The sequence below is a fragment of the Oncorhynchus nerka genome, linkage group LG18, assembly GCF_034236695.1.
Source record: "Oncorhynchus nerka isolate Pitt River linkage group LG18, Oner_Uvic_2.0, whole genome shotgun sequence".
Classification (NCBI taxonomy): domain Eukaryota; kingdom Metazoa; phylum Chordata; class Actinopteri; order Salmoniformes; family Salmonidae; genus Oncorhynchus; species Oncorhynchus nerka.
This window is the reverse complement of record NC_088413.1, coordinates 1,195,369-1,216,641: the sequence shown is the minus strand read 5'-3', so window position 1 is coordinate 1,216,641 and position 21,273 is coordinate 1,195,369. Positions and strand designations below refer to the sequence as shown.

General features: G+C 51.0%; 1 protein-coding gene across 1 annotated transcript in view; it reads right to left on the bottom strand.

The window, feature by feature from the left end:
• Window positions 1-21,273, bottom strand: part of LOC135561676 (histone PARylation factor 1) — a 41,770-nt gene that overhangs the window by 372 nt on the left and 20,125 nt on the right. Inside the window, 2 exon segments of the mRNA XM_065003409.1 lie at window positions 10,283-10,455; window positions 11,488-11,575. Coding sequence (XP_064859481.1) covers window positions 10,283-10,455; window positions 11,488-11,575 — 261 coding nt within the window.

The following is a 21,273-nucleotide window of genomic DNA, read 5'->3' as shown; positions in this document are numbered from 1 at the left end:
ACACAATGGAAGACAGGAAACTGAGAGACAGACAGACACACAATGGAAGACAGGAAACTGAGAGTCAGACAGACACAATGGAAGACAGGAAACTGAGAGACAGACAGACACAATGGAAGACAGGAAACAGAGACAGACAGACACAATGGAAGACAGGAAACTGAGAGACAGACGCAATGGAAGACAGGAAACTGACAGTCAGACAGACACACAATGGAAGACAGGAAACTGAGAGACAGACAGACACAATGGAAGACAGGAAACAGAGATCAGACAGACACACAATGGAAGACAGGAAACAGAGTCAGACAGACACAATGGAAGACAGGAAACTGAGTCAGAGACACAATGGAAGACAGGAAACTGAGTCAGAGACACAATGGAAGACAGAAAACAGAGTCAGAAATGTTAGTGTCTGTTGGTGGCTCTACACTGAGATCTACACCACAGTGTTAATGTCTGTTGGTGGCTCTACACTGAGATCTACACCATAGTGTTAATGTCTGTTGGTGGCTCTACACTGAGATCTACACCATAATGTCTGTTGGTGGCTCTACACTGAGATCTACACCATAGTGTCTGTTGGTGGCTCTACACTGAGATCTACACCATAATGTCTGTTGGTGGCTCTACACTGAGATCTACACCATAATGTCTGTTGGTGGCTCTACACTGAGATCTACACCATAGTGTCTGTTGGTGGCTCTACACTGAGATCTACACCATAGTGTCTGTTGGTGGCTCTACACTGAGATCTACACCATAGTGTCTGTTGGTGGCTCTACACTGAGATCTACACCATAGTGTTAATGTCTGTTGGTGGCTCTACACTGAGATCTACACCATAGTGTCTGTTGGTGGCTCTACACTGAGATCTACACCATAGTGTCTGTTGGTGGCTCTACACTGAGATCTACACCATAATGTCTGTTGGTGGCTCTACACTGAGATCTACACCATAATGTCTGTTGGTGGCTCTACACTGAGATCTACACCATAATGTCTGTTGGTGGCTCTACACTGAGATCTACACCATAATGTCTGTTGGTGGCTCTACACTGAGATCTACATCATAATGTCTGTTGGTGGCTCTACACTGAGATCTACACCATAATGTCTGTTGGTGGCTCTACACTGAGATCTACACCATAATGTCTGTTGGTGGCTCTACACTGAGATCTACACCATAGTGTCTGTTGGTGGCTCTACACTGAGATCTACACCATAGTGTTAATGTCTGTTGGTGGCTCTACACTGAGAACTACACCATAATGTCTGTTGGTGGCTCTACACTGAGATCTACACCATAATGTCTGTTGGTGGCTCTACACTGAGATCTACACCATAATGTCTGTTGGTGGCTCTACACTGAGATCTACACCATAATGTCTGTTGGTGGCTCTACACTGAGATCTACACCATAGTGTCTGTTGGTGGCTCTACACTGAGATCTACACCATAATGTCTGTTGGTGGCTCTACACTGAGATCTACACCATAGTGTCTGTTGGTGGCTCTACACTGAGATCTACACCATAGTGTCTGTTGGTGGCTCTACACTGAGATCTACACCATAATGTCTGTTGGTGGCTCTACACTGAGATCTACACCATAATGTCTGTTGGTGGCTCTACACTGAGATCTACACCATAATGTCTGTTGGTGGCTCTACACTGAGATCTACACCATAATGTCTGTTGGTGGCTCTACACTGAGATCTACACCATAGTGTTAATGTCTGTTGGTGGCTCTACACTGAGATCTACACCATAGTGTTAATGTCTGTTGGTGGCTCTACACTGAGATCTACACCATAGTGTTAATGTCTGTCGGTGGCTCTACACTGAGATCTACACCATAGTGTTAATGTCTTGGTGGCTCTACACTGAGATCTACACCATAGTGTTAATGTCTGTTGGTGGCTCTACACTGAGATCTACACCATAGTGTTAATGTCTGTTGGTGGCTCTACACTGAGATCTACACCATAGTGTCTGTTGGTGGCTCTACACTGAGATCTACACCATAATGTCTGTTGGTGGCTCTACACTGAGATCTACACCATAGTGTCTGTTGGTGGCTCTACACTGAGATCTACACCATAGTGTCTGTTGGTGGCTCTACACTGAGATCTACACCACAGTGTTAATGTCTGTTGGTGGCTCTACACTGAGATCTACACCATAATGTCTGTTGGTGGCTCTACACTGAGATCTACACCATAGTGTTAATGTCTGTTGGTGGCTCTACACTGAGATCTACACCATAATGTCTGTTGGTGGCTCTACACTGAGATCTACACCACAGTGTCTGTTGGTGGCTCTACACTGAGATCTACACCATAGTGTTAATGTCTGTTGGTGGCTCTACACTGAGATCTACCCATAGTGTTAATGTCTGTTGGTGGCTCTACACTGAGATCTACACCATAGTGTTAATGTCTGTTGGTGGCTCTACACTGAGATCTACACCATAATGTCTGTTGGTGGCTCTACACTGAGATCTACACCATAATGTCTGTTGGTGGCTCTACACTGAGATCTACACCATAATGTCTGTTGGTGGCTCTACACTGAGATCTACACCATAGTGTCTGTTGGTGGCTCTACACTGAGATCTACACCATAATGTCTGTTGGTGGCTCTACACTGAGATCTACACCATAGTGTTAATGTCTGTTGGTGGCTCTACACTGAGATCTACACCAGATCTACACCATAGTGTCTGTTGGTGGCTCTACACTGAGATCTACACCATAATGTCTGTTGGTGGCTCTACACTGAGATCTACACCATAGTGTTAATGTCTGTTGGTGGCTCTACACTGAGATCTACACCATAGTGTCTGTTGGTGGCTCTACACTGAGATCTACACCATAGTGTCTGTTGGTGGCTCTACACTGAGATCTACACCATAATGTCTGTTGGTGGCTCTACACTGAGATCTACACCATAGTGTTAATGTCTGGTGTTAATGTCTGTTGGTGGCTCTACACTGAGATCTACACCATAGTGTCTGTTGGTGGCTCTACACTGAGATCTACACCATAATGTCTGTTGGTGGCTCTAGTGTCTGTTGGTGGCTCACTGAGATCTACACCATAGTGTTAATGTCTGTTGGTGGCTCTACACTGAGATCTACACCATAGTGTCTGTTGGTGGCTCTACACTGAGATCTACACCATAATGTCTGTTGGTGGCTCTACACTGAGATCTACACCATAATGTCTGTTGGTGGCTCTACACTGAGATCTACACCATAATGTCTGTTGGTGGCTCTACACTGAGATCTACACCATAATGTCTGTTGGTGGCTCTACACTGAGATCTACACCATAATGTCTGTTGGTGGCTCTACACTGAGATCTACACCATAATGTCTGTTGGTGGCTCTACACTGAGATCTACACCATAGTGTTAATGTCTGTTGGTGGCTCTACACTGAGATCTACACCATAATGTCTGTTGGTGGCTCTACACTGAGATCTACACCATAATGTCTGTTGGTGGCTCTACACTGAGATCTACACCATAATGTCTGTTGGTGGCTCTACACTGAGATCTACACCATAATGTCTGTTGGTGGCTCTACACTGAGATCTACACCATGTCTGTTGGTGGCTCTACATGTCTGTCTGTTGGTGGCTCTACACTGAGATCTACACCATAATGTCTGTTGGTGGCTCTACACTGAGATCTACACCATAATGTCTGTTGGTGGCTCTACACTGAGATCTACACCATAGTGTCTGTTGGTGGCTCTACACTGAGATCTACACCATAGTGTCTGTTGGTGGCTCTACACTGAGATCTACACCATAATGTCTGTTGGTGGCTCTACACTGAGATCTACACCATACACCAATGTCTGTTGGTGGCTCTACACTGAGATCTACACCATAATGTCTGTTGGTGGCTCTACACTGAGATCTACACCATAGTGTGGCTCTACACTGAGATCTACACCTGTTGGTGGCTCTACACTGAGATCTACACCATAGTGTCTGTCTACACCATAATGTCTGTGGCTCTACACTGAGATCTACACCATAGTGTCTGTTGGTGGCTCTACACTGAGATCTACACCATAGTGTCTGTTGGTGGCACTACACTGAGATCTACACTATAATGTCTGTTGGTGGCTCTACACTGAGATCTACACCATAATGTTAATGTCTGTTGGTGGCTCTACACTGAAATCTACACCATAGTGTCTGTTGGTGGCTCTACACTGAGATCTACACCATAATGTCTGTTGGTGGCTCTACACTGAGATCTACACCTACACTGAGATCTACACCATAATGTCTGTTGGTGGCTCTACACTGAGATCTACACCATAATGTCTGTTGGTGGCTCTACACTGAGATCTACACCATAATGTCTGTTGGTGGCTCTACACTGAGATCTACACCATAATGTCTCTGGCTCCACTGAGATCTGTCTGTCTGTTGGTGGCTCTACACTGAGATCTACACCATAATGTCTGTTGGTGGCTCTACACTGAGATCTACACCATAATGTCTGTTGGTGGCTCTACACTGAGATCTACACCATAGTGTCTGTTGGTGGCTCTACACTGAGATCTACACCATAGTGTCTGTTGGTGGCTCTACACTGAGATCTACACCATAATGTCTGTTGGTGGCTCTACACTGAGATCTACACCATAGTGTTAATGTCTGTTGGTGGCTCTACACTGAGATCTACACCATATGTCTGTAAGATCTACACCATAATGTCTGGTGGCTCTACACTGAGATCTACACCATAATGTCTGTTGGTGGCTCTACACTGAGATCTACACCATAATGTCTGTTGGTGGCTCTACACTGAGATCTACACCATAATGTCTGTTGGTGGCTCTCTGACATGTCTGTTGGTGGATCTACACTGAGATCTACACCATAATGTGTCTGTTAATGGTGGCTCTACACTGAGATCTACACCATAGTGTCTGTTGGTGGCTCTACACTGAGATCTACACCATAATGTCTGTTGGTGGCTCTACACTGAGATCTACACCATAATGTCTGTTGGTGGCTCTACACTGAGATCTACACCATAATGTCTGTTGGTGGCTCTACACTGAGATCTACACCATAATGTCTGTTGGTGGCTCTACACTGAGATCTACACCACAGTGTTAATGTCTGTTGGTGGCTCTACACTGAGATCTACACCATAGTGTCTGTTGGTGGCTCTACACTGAGATCTACACCATAATGTCTGTTGGTGGCTCTACACTGAGATCTACACCATAGTGTTAATGTCTGTTGGTGGCTCTACACTGAGATCTACACCATAGTGTCTGTTGGTGGCTCTACACTGAGATCTACACCATAGTGTCTGTTGGTGGCTCTACACTGAGATCTACACCATAGTGTTAATGTCTGTTGGTGGCTCTACACTGAGATCTACACCATAATGTCTGTTGGTGGCTCTACACTGAGATCTACACCATAATGTCTGTTGGTGGCTCTACACTGAGATCTACACCATAGTGTTAATGTCTGTTGGTGGCTCTACACTGAGATCTACACCATAGTGTCTGTTGGTGGCTCTACACTGAGATCTACACCATAGTGTCTGTTGGTGGCTCTACACTGAGATCTACACCATAGTGTTAGTGTCTTAATGCTCTAACACTAACAGAAGAGGTCTATGCCCAGCTCCAGCCCCGTGTGTTGAGGTGTGTGTGTGTGTGTACCTGTGACCCGTAACAGAAGAGGTCTATGCCCAGCTCCAGCCCCGTGTGTTGAGGTGTGTGTGTGTGTGTGTGTGTACCTGTGACCCGTAACAGAAGAGGTCTATGCCCAGCTCCAGCCCCGTGTGTTGAGGTGTGTGTGTGTGTGTGTGTGTACCTGTGACCCGTAACAGAAGAGGTCTATGCCCAGCTCCAGCCCCGTGTGTTGAGGTGTGTGTGTGTGTGTGTGTGTGTACCTGTGACCCGTAACAGAAGAGGTCTATGCCCAGCTCCAGCCCCGTGTGTTGAGGTGTGTGTGTGTGTGTACCTGTGACCCGTAACAGAAGAGGTCTATGCCCAGCTCCAGCCCCGTGTGTTGAGGTGTGTGTGTGTGTGTGTGTGTGTACCTGTGACCCGTAACAGAAGAGGTCTATGCCCAGCTCCAGCCCCGTGTGTTGAGGTGTGTGTGTGTGTGTGTGTACCTGTGACCCGTAACAGAAGAGGTCTATGCCCAGCTCCAGCCCCGTGTGTTGAGGTGTGTGTGTGTGTGTGTGTGTACCTGTGACCCGTAACAGAAGAGGTCTATGCCCAGCTCCAGCCCCGTGTGTTGAGGTGTGTGTGTGTGTGTGTGTGTACCTGTGACCCGTAACAGAAGAGGTCTATGCTCAGCTCCAGCCCCGTGTGTTGAGGTGTGTGTGTACCTGTGACCCGTAACAGAAGAGGTCTATGCCCAGCTCCAGCCCCGTGTGTTGACCTGTGACCCGTAACAGAAGAGGTGCCCAGTGTGTGTGTGTGTGTGTGTGTACCTGTGACCCGTAACAGAAGAGGTCTATGCCCAGCTCCAGCCCCGTGTGTTGAGGTGTGTGTGTGTGTGTGTACCTGTGACCCGTAACAGAAGAGGTCTATGCCCAGCTCCAGCCCCGTGTGTTGAGGTGTGTGTGTGTGTGTGTGTGTACCTGTGACCCGTAACAGAAGAGGTCTATGCCCAGCTCCAGCCCCGTGTGTTGAGGTGTGTGTGTGTGTGTGTGTGTGTGTGTGTGTACCTGTGACCCGTAACAGAAGAGGTCTATGCCCAGCTCCAGCCCCGTGTGTTGAGGTGTGTGTGTGTGTGTGTACCTGTGACCCGTAACAGAAGAGGTCTATGCCCAGCTCCAGCCCCGTGTGTTGAGGTGTGTGTGTTGACCTGTGGTGTCTATGCCCAGCTCCAGCCCCGTGTGTGTGTGTGTACCTGTGACCCGTAACAGAAGAGGTCTATGCCCAGCTCCAGCCCCGTGTGTTGAGGTGTGTGTGTGTGTGTACCTGTGACCCGTAACAGAAGAGGTCTATGCCCAGCTCCAGCCCCGTGTGTTGAGGTGTGTGTGTGTGTGTGTGTGTGTACCTGTGACCCGTAACAGAAGAGGTCTATGCCCAGCTCCAGCCCCGTGTGTTGAGGTGTGTGTGTGTGTGTGTGTACCTGTGACCCGTAACAGAAGAGGTCTATGCCCAGCTCCAGCCCCCCTGTGTGTTGCTCCAGGTGTGAGGTGTGTGTGTGTGACCTGTGCTCCACCCGTGTGTACCTGTGACCCGTAACAGAAGAGGTCTATGCCCAGCTCCAGCCCCGTGTGTTGAGTAACAGAAGAGGTGCTGTGTGTTGACCTGTGACCCGTAACAGAAGAGGTCTATGCCCAGCTCCAGCCCCGTGTGTTGAGTGTGTGTGTGTACCTGTGACCCGTAACAGAAGAGGTCTATGCCCAGCTCCAGCCCGTGTGTTGTGTTGAGGTCTATGCCCAGCTGTGTGTTGAGGTGTGTGTGTACCTGTGACCCGTAACAGAAGAGGTCTATGCCCAGCTCCAGCCCCATGTGTTGAGGTGTGTGTTTGTGTGTGTGTGTGTACCTGTGACCCGTAACAGAAGAGGTCTATGCCCAGCTCCAGCCGTGTGTTGTGTTGTGTGTGTTGACCTGTGACCCGTAACAGAAGAGGTCTATGCCCAGCTCCAGCCCCGTGTGTTGAGGTGTGTGTGTGTGTACCTGTGACCCGTAACAGAAGAGGTCTATGCCCAGCTCCAGCCCCGTGTGTTGAGGTGTACCTGTGGTGGTCTATGCCCAGCTGTGTTGTGTGTGCTGTACCTGTGACCCGTAACAGAAGAGGTCTATGCCCAGCTCCAGCCCCGTGTGTTGAGGTGTGTGTGTGTGTACCTGTGCTCCAGCCCCGTGTGTTAACTGTGACCCGTAAAGAAGAGGTCTATGCCCAGCTCCAGCCCCGTGTGTTGAGTGTGTGTGTGTACCTGTGACCCGTAACAGAAGAGGTCTATGCCCAGCTCCAGCCCCGTGTGTTGAGGTGTGTGTGTGTACCTGTGACCCGTAACAGAAGAGGTCTATGCCCAGCTCCAGCCCCGTGTGTTGAGGTGTGTGTGTGTGTGTGTGTACCTGTGACCCGTAACAGAAGAGGTCTATGCCCAGCTCCAGCCCCGTGTGTGTGTGTGTGTGTGTGTAACAGAAGAGGTGTGTCCACCTGTGACCCGTAACAGAAGAGGTCTATGCCCAGCTCCAGCCCCGTGTGTTGAGGTGTGTGTGTGTGTGTGTACCTGTGACCCGTAACAGAAGAGGTCTATGCCCAGCTCCAGCCCCGTGTGTTGAGTGTGTGTGTGTACCTGTGACCCGTAACAGAAACAGAGCTCCAGAGGTACCTGTGACCGTAACAGAAGAGGTCTATGCCCAGCTCCAGCCCCGTGTGTTGAGGTGTGTGTGTGTGTGTGTGTACCTGTGACCCGTAACAGAAGAGGTCTATGCCCAGCTCCAGCCCCGTGTGTTGAGTGTGTGTGTGTGTGTGTGTGTACCTGTGACCCGTAACAGAAGAGGTCTATGCCCAGCTCCAGCCCCAGCCCCGTGTGTTGTGTGTGTGTGTGTGTACCTGTGACCCGTAACAGAAGAGGTCTATGCCCAGCTCCAGCCCCGTGTGTTGTGTTGTGTGTGTGTGTGTGTACCTGTGACCCGTAACAGAAGAGGTCTATGCCCAGCTCCAGCCCCATGTGTGTGTTGAGTGGTGTGTGTGTACCTGTGACCCGTAACAGAAGAGGTCTATGCCCAGCTCCAGCCCCGTGTGTTGAGTGTGTGTGTGTACCTGTGACCCGTAACAGAAGAGGTCTATGCCCAGCTCCAGCCCCGTGTGTTGAGGTGTGTGTGTGTGTACCTGTGACCCGTAACAGAAGAGGTCTATGCCCAGCTCCAGCCCCGTGTGTTGTGTGTGTGTGTGTACCTGTGTGTGCCCAGCTGTGTGTGTGTGTGTGTGTGTGTGTACCTGTGACCCGTAACAGAAGAGGTCTATGCCCAGCTCCAGCCCCGTGTGTTGAGTGTGTGTGTGTACCTGTGACCCTAACAGAAGAGGTCTATGCCCAGCTCCACCCGTGTGTTGAGTGTGTGTGTGTGTACCTGTGACAGAAGAGGTCTATGCCCAGCTCCAGCCCCGTGTGTTGAGTGGTGTGTGTGTACCTGTGACCCGTAACAGAAGAGGTCTATGCCCAGCAGCCCCAGCCCCGTGTGTTGAGTCCAGTGTGTGTGTGTGTGTGTGTACCTGTGACCCGTAACAGAAGAGGTCTATGCCCAGCTCCAGCCCCGTGTGTTGAGGTGTGTGTGTGTGTGTGTGTACCTGTGACCCGCTCCAACAGAAGAGGTGTGTATGCCCAGCTCCAGCCCCGTGTGTTGAGGTGTGTGTGTACCTGTGACCCGTAACAGAAGAGGTCTATGCCCAGCTCCAGCCCTGTGTGTTGAGGTGTGTGTGTACCTGTGACCCGTAACAGAAGAGGTCTATGCCCAGCTCCAGCCCCGTGTGTTGAGGTGTGTGTGTGTACCTGTGACCCGTAACAGAAGAGGTCTATGCCCAGCTCCAGCCCCGTGTGTTGAGGTGTGTGTGTGTACCTGTGACCCGTAACAGAAGAGGTCTATGCCCAGCTCCAGCCCCGTGTGTTGAGGTGTGTGTGTGTGTGTGTGTGTGTGTGTGTGTGTGTGTGTACCTGTGACCCGTAACAGAAGAGGTCTATGCCCAGCTCCAGCCCCGTGTGTTGAGGTGTGTGTGTGTACCTGTGACCCGTAACAGAAGAGGTCTATGCCCATCTCCAGCCCCGTGTGTTGAGGTGTGTGTGTGTACCTGTGACCCGTAACAGAAGAGGTCTATGCCCAGCTCCAGCCCCGTGTGTTGAGGTGTGTGTGTGTACCTGTGACCCGTAACAGAAGAGGTCTATGCCCAGCTCCAGCCCCGTGTGTTGAGGTGTGTGTGTACCTGTGACCCGTAACAGAAGAGGTCTATGCCCAGCTCCAGCCCCGTGTGTTGAGGTGTGTGTGTACCTGTGACCCGTAACAGAAGAGGTCTATGCCCAGCTCCAGCCCCGTGTGTTGAGGTGTGTGTGTGTACCTGTGACCCGTAACAGAAGAGGTCTATGCCCAGCTCCAGCCCCGTGTGTTGAGGTGTGTGTGTGTGTGTACCTGTGACCCGTAACAGAAGAGGTCTATGCCCAGCTCCAGCCCCGTGTGTTGAGGTGTGTGTGTACCTGTGACCCGTAACAGAAGAGGTCTATGCCCAGCTCCAGCCCCGTGTGTTGAGGTGTGTGTGTGTGTGTGTGTACCTGTGACCCGTAACAGAAGAGGTCTATGCCCAGCTCCAGCCCCATGCCGTAGTCACACTCGTCGTTAGCGAACTGGACGAAGGTCATCATCTCCTGCAGCGGGCCGAAAGCCTTCATCCTGTCTTCATCACACCTGGCCTCCGCTATAGCCTTACACAGCCTCTTCATACTCGCTACACACACACACACACACACACACACACACACACACACACACACACACACACACACACACACACCAGATATAGTAAATTGGGGGGAGAGGTTGGGGGGGGGAACATTACATAGTGTGAATAACATCTATTTGGAAAGTGTTTCTGAAACCTGTTCTGAAGTATTCTAGAATATTCTACAGTGTTCTGGAGTATTCTAGTGGTTCTAGAGTATTCTAGTGATTCTAGAGTATTTTACAATGTTCTAGAGTATTCTACAGTATTCTAGTGGTTCTAGAGTATTCTACAGTGTTCTAGAGTATTCTACAGTGGTATGAAGCATTCGAGTAGTTCTAGACTATTCTACAGTGGTCTGGAGTATTTTAGTGGTTCTAGAGTATTCTACAGTGGTATGAAGCATTCGAGTAGTTCTAGACTATTCTACAGTGGTCTGGAGTATTTTAGTGGTTCTAGACTATTCTACAGTGGTATGAAGCATTTTTTTTTTTACCTTTATTTTACTGGGCAAGTCAGTTAAGAACAAATTCTTATTTTCAATGACGGCCTAGGAACAGTGGGTTAACTGCCTGTTCAAGGGCAGAACGACAGATTTTGTACCTTGTCAGCTCGGGGATTTGAACTTGCAACCTTTCGGTTACTAGTCCAATGCTCTAACCACTAGGCTACACTGCCGCCCCAGTGTAGCCTAGTGAGTGGTTCTAGAGTATTCTACAGTGTTCTGGAGTATCTGAGTGGTTCTAGAGTGTTCTACAGTGGTATGGAGTGTTCTGGAGTATTCAAGTGGTTCTACAGTGGTATGGAGTGTTCTGGAGTATTCGAGTGGTTCTAGAGTGTTCTACTTGTAGTGTAGGCCTTTGCATTGGGTTTATATTATAAACAAATTATGTTCTGGCCCACTGAGCTACCAAAAACATTAGCTCGAGACCAAACCTAGTTGCCACTGTTCTAGAGTGTTCTAAGTCGCTCTGGATAAGAGCGTCTGCTAAATGACTTAAATGTAAAATGTAAATGTAGAGTGTTGCAGAGTCTTACCGTCTGTCTCCGGCAGCTCCCGGTAACCAACATCATTCTGATCAACAGGAACCACCAGGCCGGCTCCATGGAACGTCTTGGTGACAACCTGAACATGGACAGGGGGCGGTTAGACTGTCACCTTCTGGTACCGTCTCAGTACGGGGTGTTACCTTCTAGTACCGTCTCAGTACGGGGTGTTACCTTCTAGTACCGTCTCAGTACGGGGTGTTACCTTCTGGTACCGTCTCAGTACGGGGTGTTACCTTCTGGTACCGTCTCAGTACGGGGTGTTACCTTCTAGTACCATCTCAGTACGGGGTGTTACCTTCTAGTACCGTCTCAGTACGGGGTGTTACCTTCTAGTACCGTCTCAGTACGGGGTGTTACCTTCTGGTACCGTCTCAGTACGGGGTGTTACCTTCTAGTACCGTCTCAGTACGGGGTGTTACCTTCTGGTACCGTCTCAGTACGGGGTGTTACCTTCTAGTACCGTCTCAGTACGGGGTGTTACCGTCTCAGTACGGGGTGTTACCTTCTAGTACCGTCTCAGTACGGGGTGTTACCTTCTAGTACCGTCTCAGTACGGGGTGTTACCTTCTAGTACCGTCTCAGTACGGGGTGTTACCTTCTAGTACCGTCTCAGTACGGGGTGTTACCTTCTAGTACCGTCTCAGTACGGGGTGTTACCTTCTAGTACCGTCTCAGTACGGGGTGTTACCGTCTCAGTACGGGGTGTTACCTTCTAGTACCGTCTCAGTACGGGGTGTTACCGTCTCAGTACGGGGTGTTACCTTCTAGTACCGTCTCAGTACGGGGTGTTACCGTCTAGTACCGTCTCAGTACGGGGTGTTACCTTCTAGTACCGTCTCAGTACGGGGTGTTACCTTCTAGTACCGTCTCAGTACGGGGTGTTACCTTCTAGTACCGTCTCAGTGCGGGGTCTACCGTCTGCCCGGGGTGTTACCTTCTAGTACCGTCTCAGTACGGGGTGTTACCGTCTAGTACCGTCTCAGTACGGGGTGTTACCTTCTAGTACCGTCTCAGTACGGGGTGTTACCTTCTAGTACCGTCTCAGTACGGGGTGTTACCTTCTAGTACCGTCTCAGTACGGGGTGGTACCGTCTCAGTAGGGGGTGTTACCTTCTAGTACCGTCTCAGTACGGGGTGTTACCGTCTCAGTACGGGGTGTTACCTTCTAGTACCGTCTCAGTACGGGGTGTTACCTTCTAGTACCGTCTCAGTACGCGGTGTTACCTTCTAGTACCGTCTCAGTACGGGGTGTTACCTTCTCAGTACGGGGTGTTACCTTCTAGTACCGTCTCAGTACGGGGTGTTACCTTCTAGTACCGTCTCAGTACGGGGTGTTACCTTCTAGTACCGTCTCAGTACGGGGTGTTACCTTCTAGTACCGTCTCAGTACGGGGTGTTACCGTCTCAAGGGGTGTTGCCTTCTAGTACCGTCTCAGCCCCGGGGTGTTACCGTCTGTGCGGGGTGTTGTCTCAGTACGGGGTGTTACCGTCTAGTACCGTCTCAGTACGGGGTGTTACCTTCTAGTACCGTCTCAGTACAGGGTGTTACCGTCTAGTACCGTCTCAGTACGGGGTGTTACCGTCTCAGTACGGGGTGTTACCGTCTCAGTACGGGGTGTTACCTCTAGTACCCGTCTCAGTAAGGGTGTTACCTTCTAGTACCGTCTCAGTACGGGGTGTTACCTTCTGTACCGTCTCAGTACGGGGTGTTACCTGTGACCCGTCTCAGTACGGGGTGTCTAGCCCGTCTCAGCCGTGTGGGGTGTTACCGTCTAGTACCGTCTCAGTGTGTGTTACCTTCTAGTACCGTCTCAGTACGGGGTGTTACCTTCTAGTACCGTCCCAGCGGGTGTTACCTTCTAGTACCGTCTCAGTACGGGGTGTTACCTTCTAGTACCGTCTCAGTACGGTGTGTTACCTTCTAGTACCGTCTCAGTACGGGGTGTTACCTTCTAGTACCGTCTCAGTACGGGGTGTTACCTTCTAGTACCGTCTCAGTACGGGGTGTTACCTTCTAGTACCGTCCCGGGTGTTACCTTCTGGTACCGTCTCACGGGGTGTTACCTTCTGTACCGTCTCAGTACGGGGTGTTACCGTCTCAGTACGGGGTGTTACCTTCTAGTACCGTCCAGTACGGGGTGTTACCTTCTAGACCGTCTCAGTACGGGGTGTTACCTTCTAGTACCGTCTCAGTACGGGGTGTTACCGTCTCAGTGGGTGTTACCTTCTAGTACCCGTCTCAGACGGGGTGTTACCCTAGTACCGTCTCAGCGGGGTGTTACCTTCGTACCGTCTCAGTTGAGGTGTTACCTTCTAGTACCGTCTCAGTACGGGGTGACCTTCTAGTACCGTCTCAGACGGGGTGTTACCGTCTCAGTACGGGGTGTTACCTTCAGCGTCCAGCGGGGTGTTGTCTAGTACCGTCTCAGTGGGTGTTACCTTGACCGTCTCAGTACGGGGTGTTACCTTCTAGTACCGTCTCAGTACGGGGTGTTACCTTCAGTCACCGTCTCAGTACGGGGTGGTACCGTCTCAGTAGGGGGTGTTACCTTCTAGTACCGTCTCAGCCCCGGGGTGTTACCGTCTCAGTACGGTGTGTTACCTTCTAGTACCGTCTCAGTACGGGGTGTTACCTTCTAGTGCCCCGTCTCAGTACCCGTGTTGTTCTAGTACCGTCTCAGTACGGGGTGTTACCTTCTGTACGGGGACCTTCTAGTACCGTCTCAGTACGGGGGTTACCTTCTGCCCGTCTCAGTACGGGGTGTTACCTTCTAGTACCGTCTCAGTACGGGGTGTTACCTTCTGTACCGTCTCAGACGGGGTGTTACCGTCTCAGTAAGGGGTGTTACCTTCTAGTACCGTCTCAGTACGGGGTGTTACCGTCTCAGTACGGGGTGTTACCGTCTCAGTACGGGGTGTTACCTCTAGTACCGTCTCAGTACGGGGTGTTACCGTCTCAGACGGGGTGTTACCGTCTCAGTACGGGGTGTTACCGTCTAGTACCGTCTCAGTACGGGGTGTTACCTTCTAGTACCTTCTAGTACCGTCTCAGTACGGGGTGTTACCTCTGTACCCGTCTCAGTAAGGGTGTTACCTTCTAGTACAGTCTCAGCGGTGTGTTACCTTCAGCCGTCTCAGTACGGGTGTTACCTTTAGTACCGTCTCAGTACGGGGTGTTACCTTCTAGTACCGTCTCAGACGGGGTGTTACCGTCTAGTACCGTCTCAGCGGTGTGTTACCTTCAGTACCGTCTCAGTACGGGGTGTTACCTTCTAGTACCGTCTCAGTACGGGGTGTTACCTTCTGTACCGTCTCAGTACGGGGTGTTACCTTCTAGTACCGTCTCAGTACGGTGTATGCCTTCAGTACCGTCTCAGTTACCTTCTGTACCGTCTCAGTACGGGGTGTTACGTCTCAGTGGGTGTTACCTTCTAGTACCGTCTCAGTACAGGGTGTTACCTTCTGGTACCGTCTCAATACGGGGTGTTACCTTCTAGTACCGTCTCAGTACGGGGGTGTTACCGTCTCAGTACGGGGTGTTACCTTGTGTACCGTCTCAGTACGGGGTGTTACCTTCAGTACCGTCTCAGTACGGGGGTGTTACCTTCTAGTACCGTCTCAGTACGGGGTGTTACCTTCTAGTACCGTCTCAGACGGGGTGTTACCGTCTAGTACCGTCTCAGTACGGGTGTTACCTTCTGACCCGTCTCAGTACGGTGTTACCTTCTAGTACCGTCTCAGTACGGGGTGTTACCTTCAGTACCGTCTCAGTACGGGGTGTTACCGTCTCAGTACGGGGTGTTACCTTCTAGACCGTCTCAGTACGGGGTGTTACCGTCTAGTACCGTCTCAGCCCGGGGTGTTACCTTCTAGTACCGTCTCAGTACGGGGTGTTACCTTCTAGTACCGTCTCAGTAAGGGGTGTTACCTTCTAGTACCGTCTCAGTACGGGGTGGTACCGTCTCAGTAGGGGTGTTACCTTCTAGTACCGTCTCAGTACGGGGTGTTACCTTCTAGTACCGTCTCAGTACGGGGTGTTACCTTCTAGTACCGTCTCAGTACGGGGTGTTACCTTCTAGTACCGTCTCAGTAGGGGGGTGTTACCGTCTCAGTACGGGGTGTTACCTTCTAGTACCGTCTCAGCCGGGGGTGTCTAGTACCGTCTCAGTACGGGGTGTTACCTCTAGTACCGTCTCAGTACGGGGTGTTACCTTCTAGTACTGTCTCAGTACGGGGTGTTACCTTCTAGTACCGTCTCAGTACGGGGTGTTACCGTCTCAGTACGGGGTGTTACCTTCTAGTACCGTCTCAGTACGGGGTGTTACCGTCTAGTACCGTCTCAGTACGGGGTGTTACCTTCTAGTACCGTCTCAGTACGGGGTGTTACCTTCTAGTACCGTTCGGGGTGTTACCTTCTAGTGGTCTCAGTACGGGGTGGTACTTGTGGTACCGTCTCAGTAGGGGGTGTTACCTTCTAGTACCGTCTCAGTACGGGGTGTTACCGTCTCAGTACGGGGTGTTACCTTCTAGTACCGTCTCAGTACGGGGTGTTACCTTCTAGTACCGTCTCAGTACGCGGTGTTACCTTCTAGTACCGTCTCAGTACGGGGTGTTACCTTCTCAGTACGGGGTGTTACCTTCTAGTACCGTCTCAGTACGGGGTGTTACCTTCTAGTACCGTCTCAGTACGGGGTGTTACCTTCTAGTACCGTCTCAGTACGGGGTGTTACCTTCTAGTACCGTCTCAGTACGGGGTGTTACCGTCTCAGTACGGGGTGTTACCTTCTAGTACCGTCTCAGTACGGGGTGTTACCGTCTCAGTACGGGGTGTTACCGTCTCAGTACACCGTCTAGTACCGTCTCAGTACAGGGTGTTACCTTCTAGTACCGTCTCAGTACAGGGTGTTATTCTAGTACCGTCTCAGTAGGGGTGTTACCGTCTCAGTACGGGGTGTTCGTCTCAGTATTCTACAGTACCGTCTCAGTACGGGGTGTTACCTTCTAGTACCGTCTCAGTGGGGGGGTGTTACCTTCTGGGTACCGTCTCAGTACGGGGTGTTACCTTCTAGTACAGTCTCAGTACGGTGTGTTACCTTCTAGTACCGTCTCAGTACGGGGTGTTACCTTCTAGTACCGTCTCAGTACGGGGTGTTACCTTCTAGTACCGTCTCAGTACGGGGTGTTACCATCTAGTACCGTCTCAGTATGGTGTTACCTTCTAGTACCGTCTCAGTACGGGGTGTTACCTTCTAGTACCGTCTCAGTACGGGGTGTTACCTTCTAGTACCGTCTCAGTACGGGGTGTTACCTTCTAGTACCGTCTCAGTAGTGTTACCTTCTAGTACCGTCTCAGTACGGGGTGTTACCTTCTAGTACAGTGGGTGTTACCTTCTAGTACCGTCTCTACGGGGTGTTACCTTCTAGTACCGTCTCAGTACGGGGTGTTACCTTCTGGTACCGTCTCAATACGGGGTGTTACCTTCTAGTACCGTCTCAGTACGGGGTGTTACCGTCTCAGTACGGGGTGTTACCTTTTAGTACCGTTCAGTACGGGGTGTTACCTTCTAGTACCGTCTCAGTACGGGGTGTTACCTTCTAGTACCGTCTCAGTACGGGGTGTTACCTTCTAGTACCGTCTCAGTACGGGGTGTTACCGTCTAGTACCGTCTCAGTACGGGGTGTTACCGTCTAGTACCGTCTCAGTACGGGGTGTTACCTTCTAGTACCGTCTCAGTACGGGGTGTTACCTTCTAGTACCGTCTCAGTACGGGGTGTTACCGTCTCAGTACGGGGTGTTACCTTCTAGTACCGTCTCAGTACGGGGTGTTACCGTCTAGTACCGTCTCAGTACGGGGTGTTACCTTCTAGTACCGTCTCAGTACGGGGTGTTACCTTCTAGTACCGTCTCAGTACGGGGTGTTACCTTCTAGTACCGTCTCAGTACGGGGTGGTACCGTCTCAGTAGGGGGTGTTACCTTCTAGTACCGTCTCAGTACGGGGTGTTACCTTCTAGTACCGTCTCAGTACGGGGTGTTACCTTCTAGTACCGTCTCAGTACGCGGTGTTACCTTCTAGTACCGTCTCAGTACGGGGTGTTACCTTCTCAGTACGGGGTGTTACCTTCTAGTACCGTCTCAGTACGGGGTGTTACCTTCTAGTACCGTCTCAGTACGGGGTGTTACCTTCTAGTACCGTCTCAGTACGGGGTGTTACCTTCTAGTACCGTCTCAGTACGGGGTGTTACCGTCTCAGTACGGGGTGTTACCTTCTAGTACCGTCTCAGTACGGGGTGTTACCGTCTCAGTACGGGGTGTTACCGTCTCAGTACGGGGTGTTACCTTCTAGTACCGTCTCAGTACGGGGTGTTACCGTCTAGTACCGTCTCAGTACGGGGTGTTACCGTCTCAGTACGGGGTGTTACCGTCTCAGTACGGGGTGTTACCGTCTCAGTACGGGGTGTTACCGTCTAGTACCGTCTCAGTACGGGGTGTTACCTTCTAGTACCGTCTCAGTACGGGGTGTTACCTTCTGGTACCGTCTCAGTACGGGGTGTTACCTTCTAGTACAGTCTCAGTACGGTGTGTTACCTTCTAGTACCGTCTCAGTACGGGGTGTTACCTTCTAGTACCGTCTCAGTACGGGGTGTTACCTTCTAGTACCGTCTCAGTACGGGGTGTTACCTTCTAGTACCGTCTCAGTACGGGGTGTTACCGTCTAGTACCGTCTCAGTACGGTGTGTTACCTTCTAGTACCGTCTCAGTACGGGGTGTTACCTTCTAGTACCGTCTCCGGGTGTTACCTTCTAGTACCGTCTCAGTACGGGGTGTTACCTTCTAGTACCGTCTCAGTACGGTGTGTTACCTTCTAGTACCGTCTCAGTACGGGGTGTTACCTTCTAGTACCGTCTCAGTACGGGGTGTTACCTTCTAGTACCGTCTCAGTACGGGGTGTTACCTTCTAGTACCGTCTCAGTACGGGTGTTACCTTCTTCTGGTACCGTCTCAGTACGGGGTGTTACCTTCTAGTACCGTCTCAGTACGGGGTGTTACCGTCTCAGTACGGGGTGTTACCTTCTAGTACCGTCTCAGTACGGGGTGTTACCTTCTAGTACCGTCTCAGTACGGGGTGTTACCTTCTAGTACCGTCTCAGTACGGGGTGGGGGTGTTACTTCTTACCTTCTACGGGGTGTTACCCGTCTCAGTACGGGGTGTTACCTTCTAGTACCGTCTCAGTACGGTGTGTTACCTTCTAGTACCGTCTCAGTACGGGGTGTTACCTTCTAGTACCGTCTCAGTACGGGGTGTTACCTTCTAGTACCGTCTCAGTACGGGGTGTTACCTTCTGGTACCGTCTCAGTACGGGGTGTTACCTTCTAGTACCGTCTCAGTACGGGGTGTTACCTTCTCAGTACGGGGTGTTACCTTCTAGTACCGTCTCAGTACGGGGTGTTACCTTCTAGTACCGTCTCAGTACGGGGTGTTACCTTCTATTACCGTCTCAGTACGGGGTGTCACCTTCTAGTACCGTCTCACGGGGTGGTACCTTCTGGTACCGTCTCAGTACGGGTGTTACCTTCTGGTACCGTCTCAGTACGCGGTGTTACCGTCTAGTACCGTCTCAGTACGGGGTGTTACCTTCTAGTACCGTCTCAGTACGGGGTGTTACCTTCTAGTACCGTCTCAGTACGGGGTGTTACCTTCTAGTACCGTCTCAGTACGGGGTGTTACCTTCTAGTACCGTCTCAGTACGGGGTGTTACCTTCTCAGTACGGGGTGTCACCTTCTAGTACCGTCTCAGTACGGGGTGTTACCTTCTAGTACCGTCTCAGTACGGGGTGTTACCTTCTAGTACCGTCTCAGTACGGGGTGTCACCTTCTAGTACCGTCTCAGTACGGGGTGTTACCGTCTAGTACCGTCTCAGTAGGGGGTGTTACCTTCTCAGTACGGGGTGTCACCTTCTAGTACCGTCTCAGTAGGGGGTGTTACCTTCTCAGTACGGGGTGTTACCTTCTAGTACCGTCTCAGTACGGGGTGTTACCTTCTAGTACCGTCTCAGTACGGGGTGTTACCTTCTAGTACCGTCTCAGTACGGGGTGTTACCGTCTCAGTACGGGGTGTTACCTTCTAGTACTGTCTCAGTACGGGGTGTTACCGTCTAGTACCGTCTCAGTACGGGGTGTTACCTTCTAGTACCGTCTCAGTACGGGGTGTTACCTTCTATTACCGTCTCAGTACGTGGTGTCACCTTCTAGTACCGTCTCAGTACGGGGTGGTACCTTCTAGTACCGTCTCAGTACGGGGTGTTACCTTCTAGTACCGTCTCAGTACGGGGTGTTACCTTCTAGTACCGTCTCAGTACGGGGTGTTACCTTCTAGTACCGTCTCAGTACGGTGTGTTACCTTCTAGTACCGTCTCAGTACGGGGTGTTACCTTCTAGTACCGTCTCAGTACGGGGTGTTACCTTCTAGTACCGTCTCAGTACGGGGTGTTACCTTCTGGTACCGTCTCAGTACGGGGTGTTACCTTCTAGTACCGTCTCAGTACGGGGTGTTACCTTCTCAGTACGGGGTGTTACCTTCTAGTACCGTCTCAGTACGGGGTGTTACCTTCTAGTACCGTCTCAGTACGGGGTGTTACCTTCTATTACCGTCTCAGTACGGGGTGTCACCTTCTAGTACCGTCTCAGTACGGGGTGGTACCTTCTGGTACCGTCTCAGTACGGGGTGTTACCTTCTAGTACCGTCTCAGTACGGGGTGTTACCTTCTAGTACCGTCTCAGTACGGGGTGTTACCTTCTAGTACCGTCTCAGTACGGTGTGTTACCTTCTAGTACCGTCTCAGTACGGGGTGTTACCTTCTAGTACCGTCTCAGTACGGGGTGTTACCTTCTAGTACCGTCTCAGTACGGAGTGTTACCTTCTGGTACCGTCTCAGTACGGGGTGTTACCTTCTAGTACCGTCTCAGTACGGGGTGTTACCTTCTCAGTACGGGGTGTTACCTTCTAGTACCGTCTCAGTACGGGGTGTTACCTTCTAGTACCGTCTCAGTACGGGGTGTTACCTTCTATTACCGTCTCAGTACGGGGTGTCACCTTCTAGTACCGTCTCAGTACGGGGTGGTACCTTCTAGTACCGTCTCAGTACGGGGTGTTACCTTCTGGTACCGTCTCAGTACGCGGTGTTACCGTCTAGTACCGTCTCAGTACGGGGTGTTACCTTCTAGTACCGTCTCAGTACGGGGTGTTACCTTCTAGTACCGTCTCAGTACGGGGTGTTACCTTCTAGTACCGTCTCAGTACGGGGTGTTACCTTCTAGTACCGTCTCAGTACGGGGTGTTACCTTCTCAGTACGGGGTGTCACCTTCTAGTACCGTCTCAGTACGGGGTGTTACCTTCTAGTACCGTCTCAGTACGGGGTGTTACCTTCTAGTACCGTCTCAGTACGGGGTGTCACCTTCTAGTACCGTCTCAGTACGGGGTGTTACCGTCTAGTACCGTCTCAGTAGGGGGTGTTACCTTCTCAGTACGGGGTGTCACCTTCTAGTACCGTCTCAGTAGGGGGTGTTACCTTCTCAGTACGGGGTGTTACCGTCTCAGTACGGGGTGTTACCTTCTAGTACCGTCTCAGTACGGGGTGTTACCTTCTAGTACCGTCTCAGTACGGGGTGTTACCTTCTAGTACCGTCTCAGTACGGGGGGTTGTCTCAGTACGGGTGTTACCTTCTAGTACTGTCTCAGTACGGGGTGTTACCGTCTAGTACCGTCTCAGTAC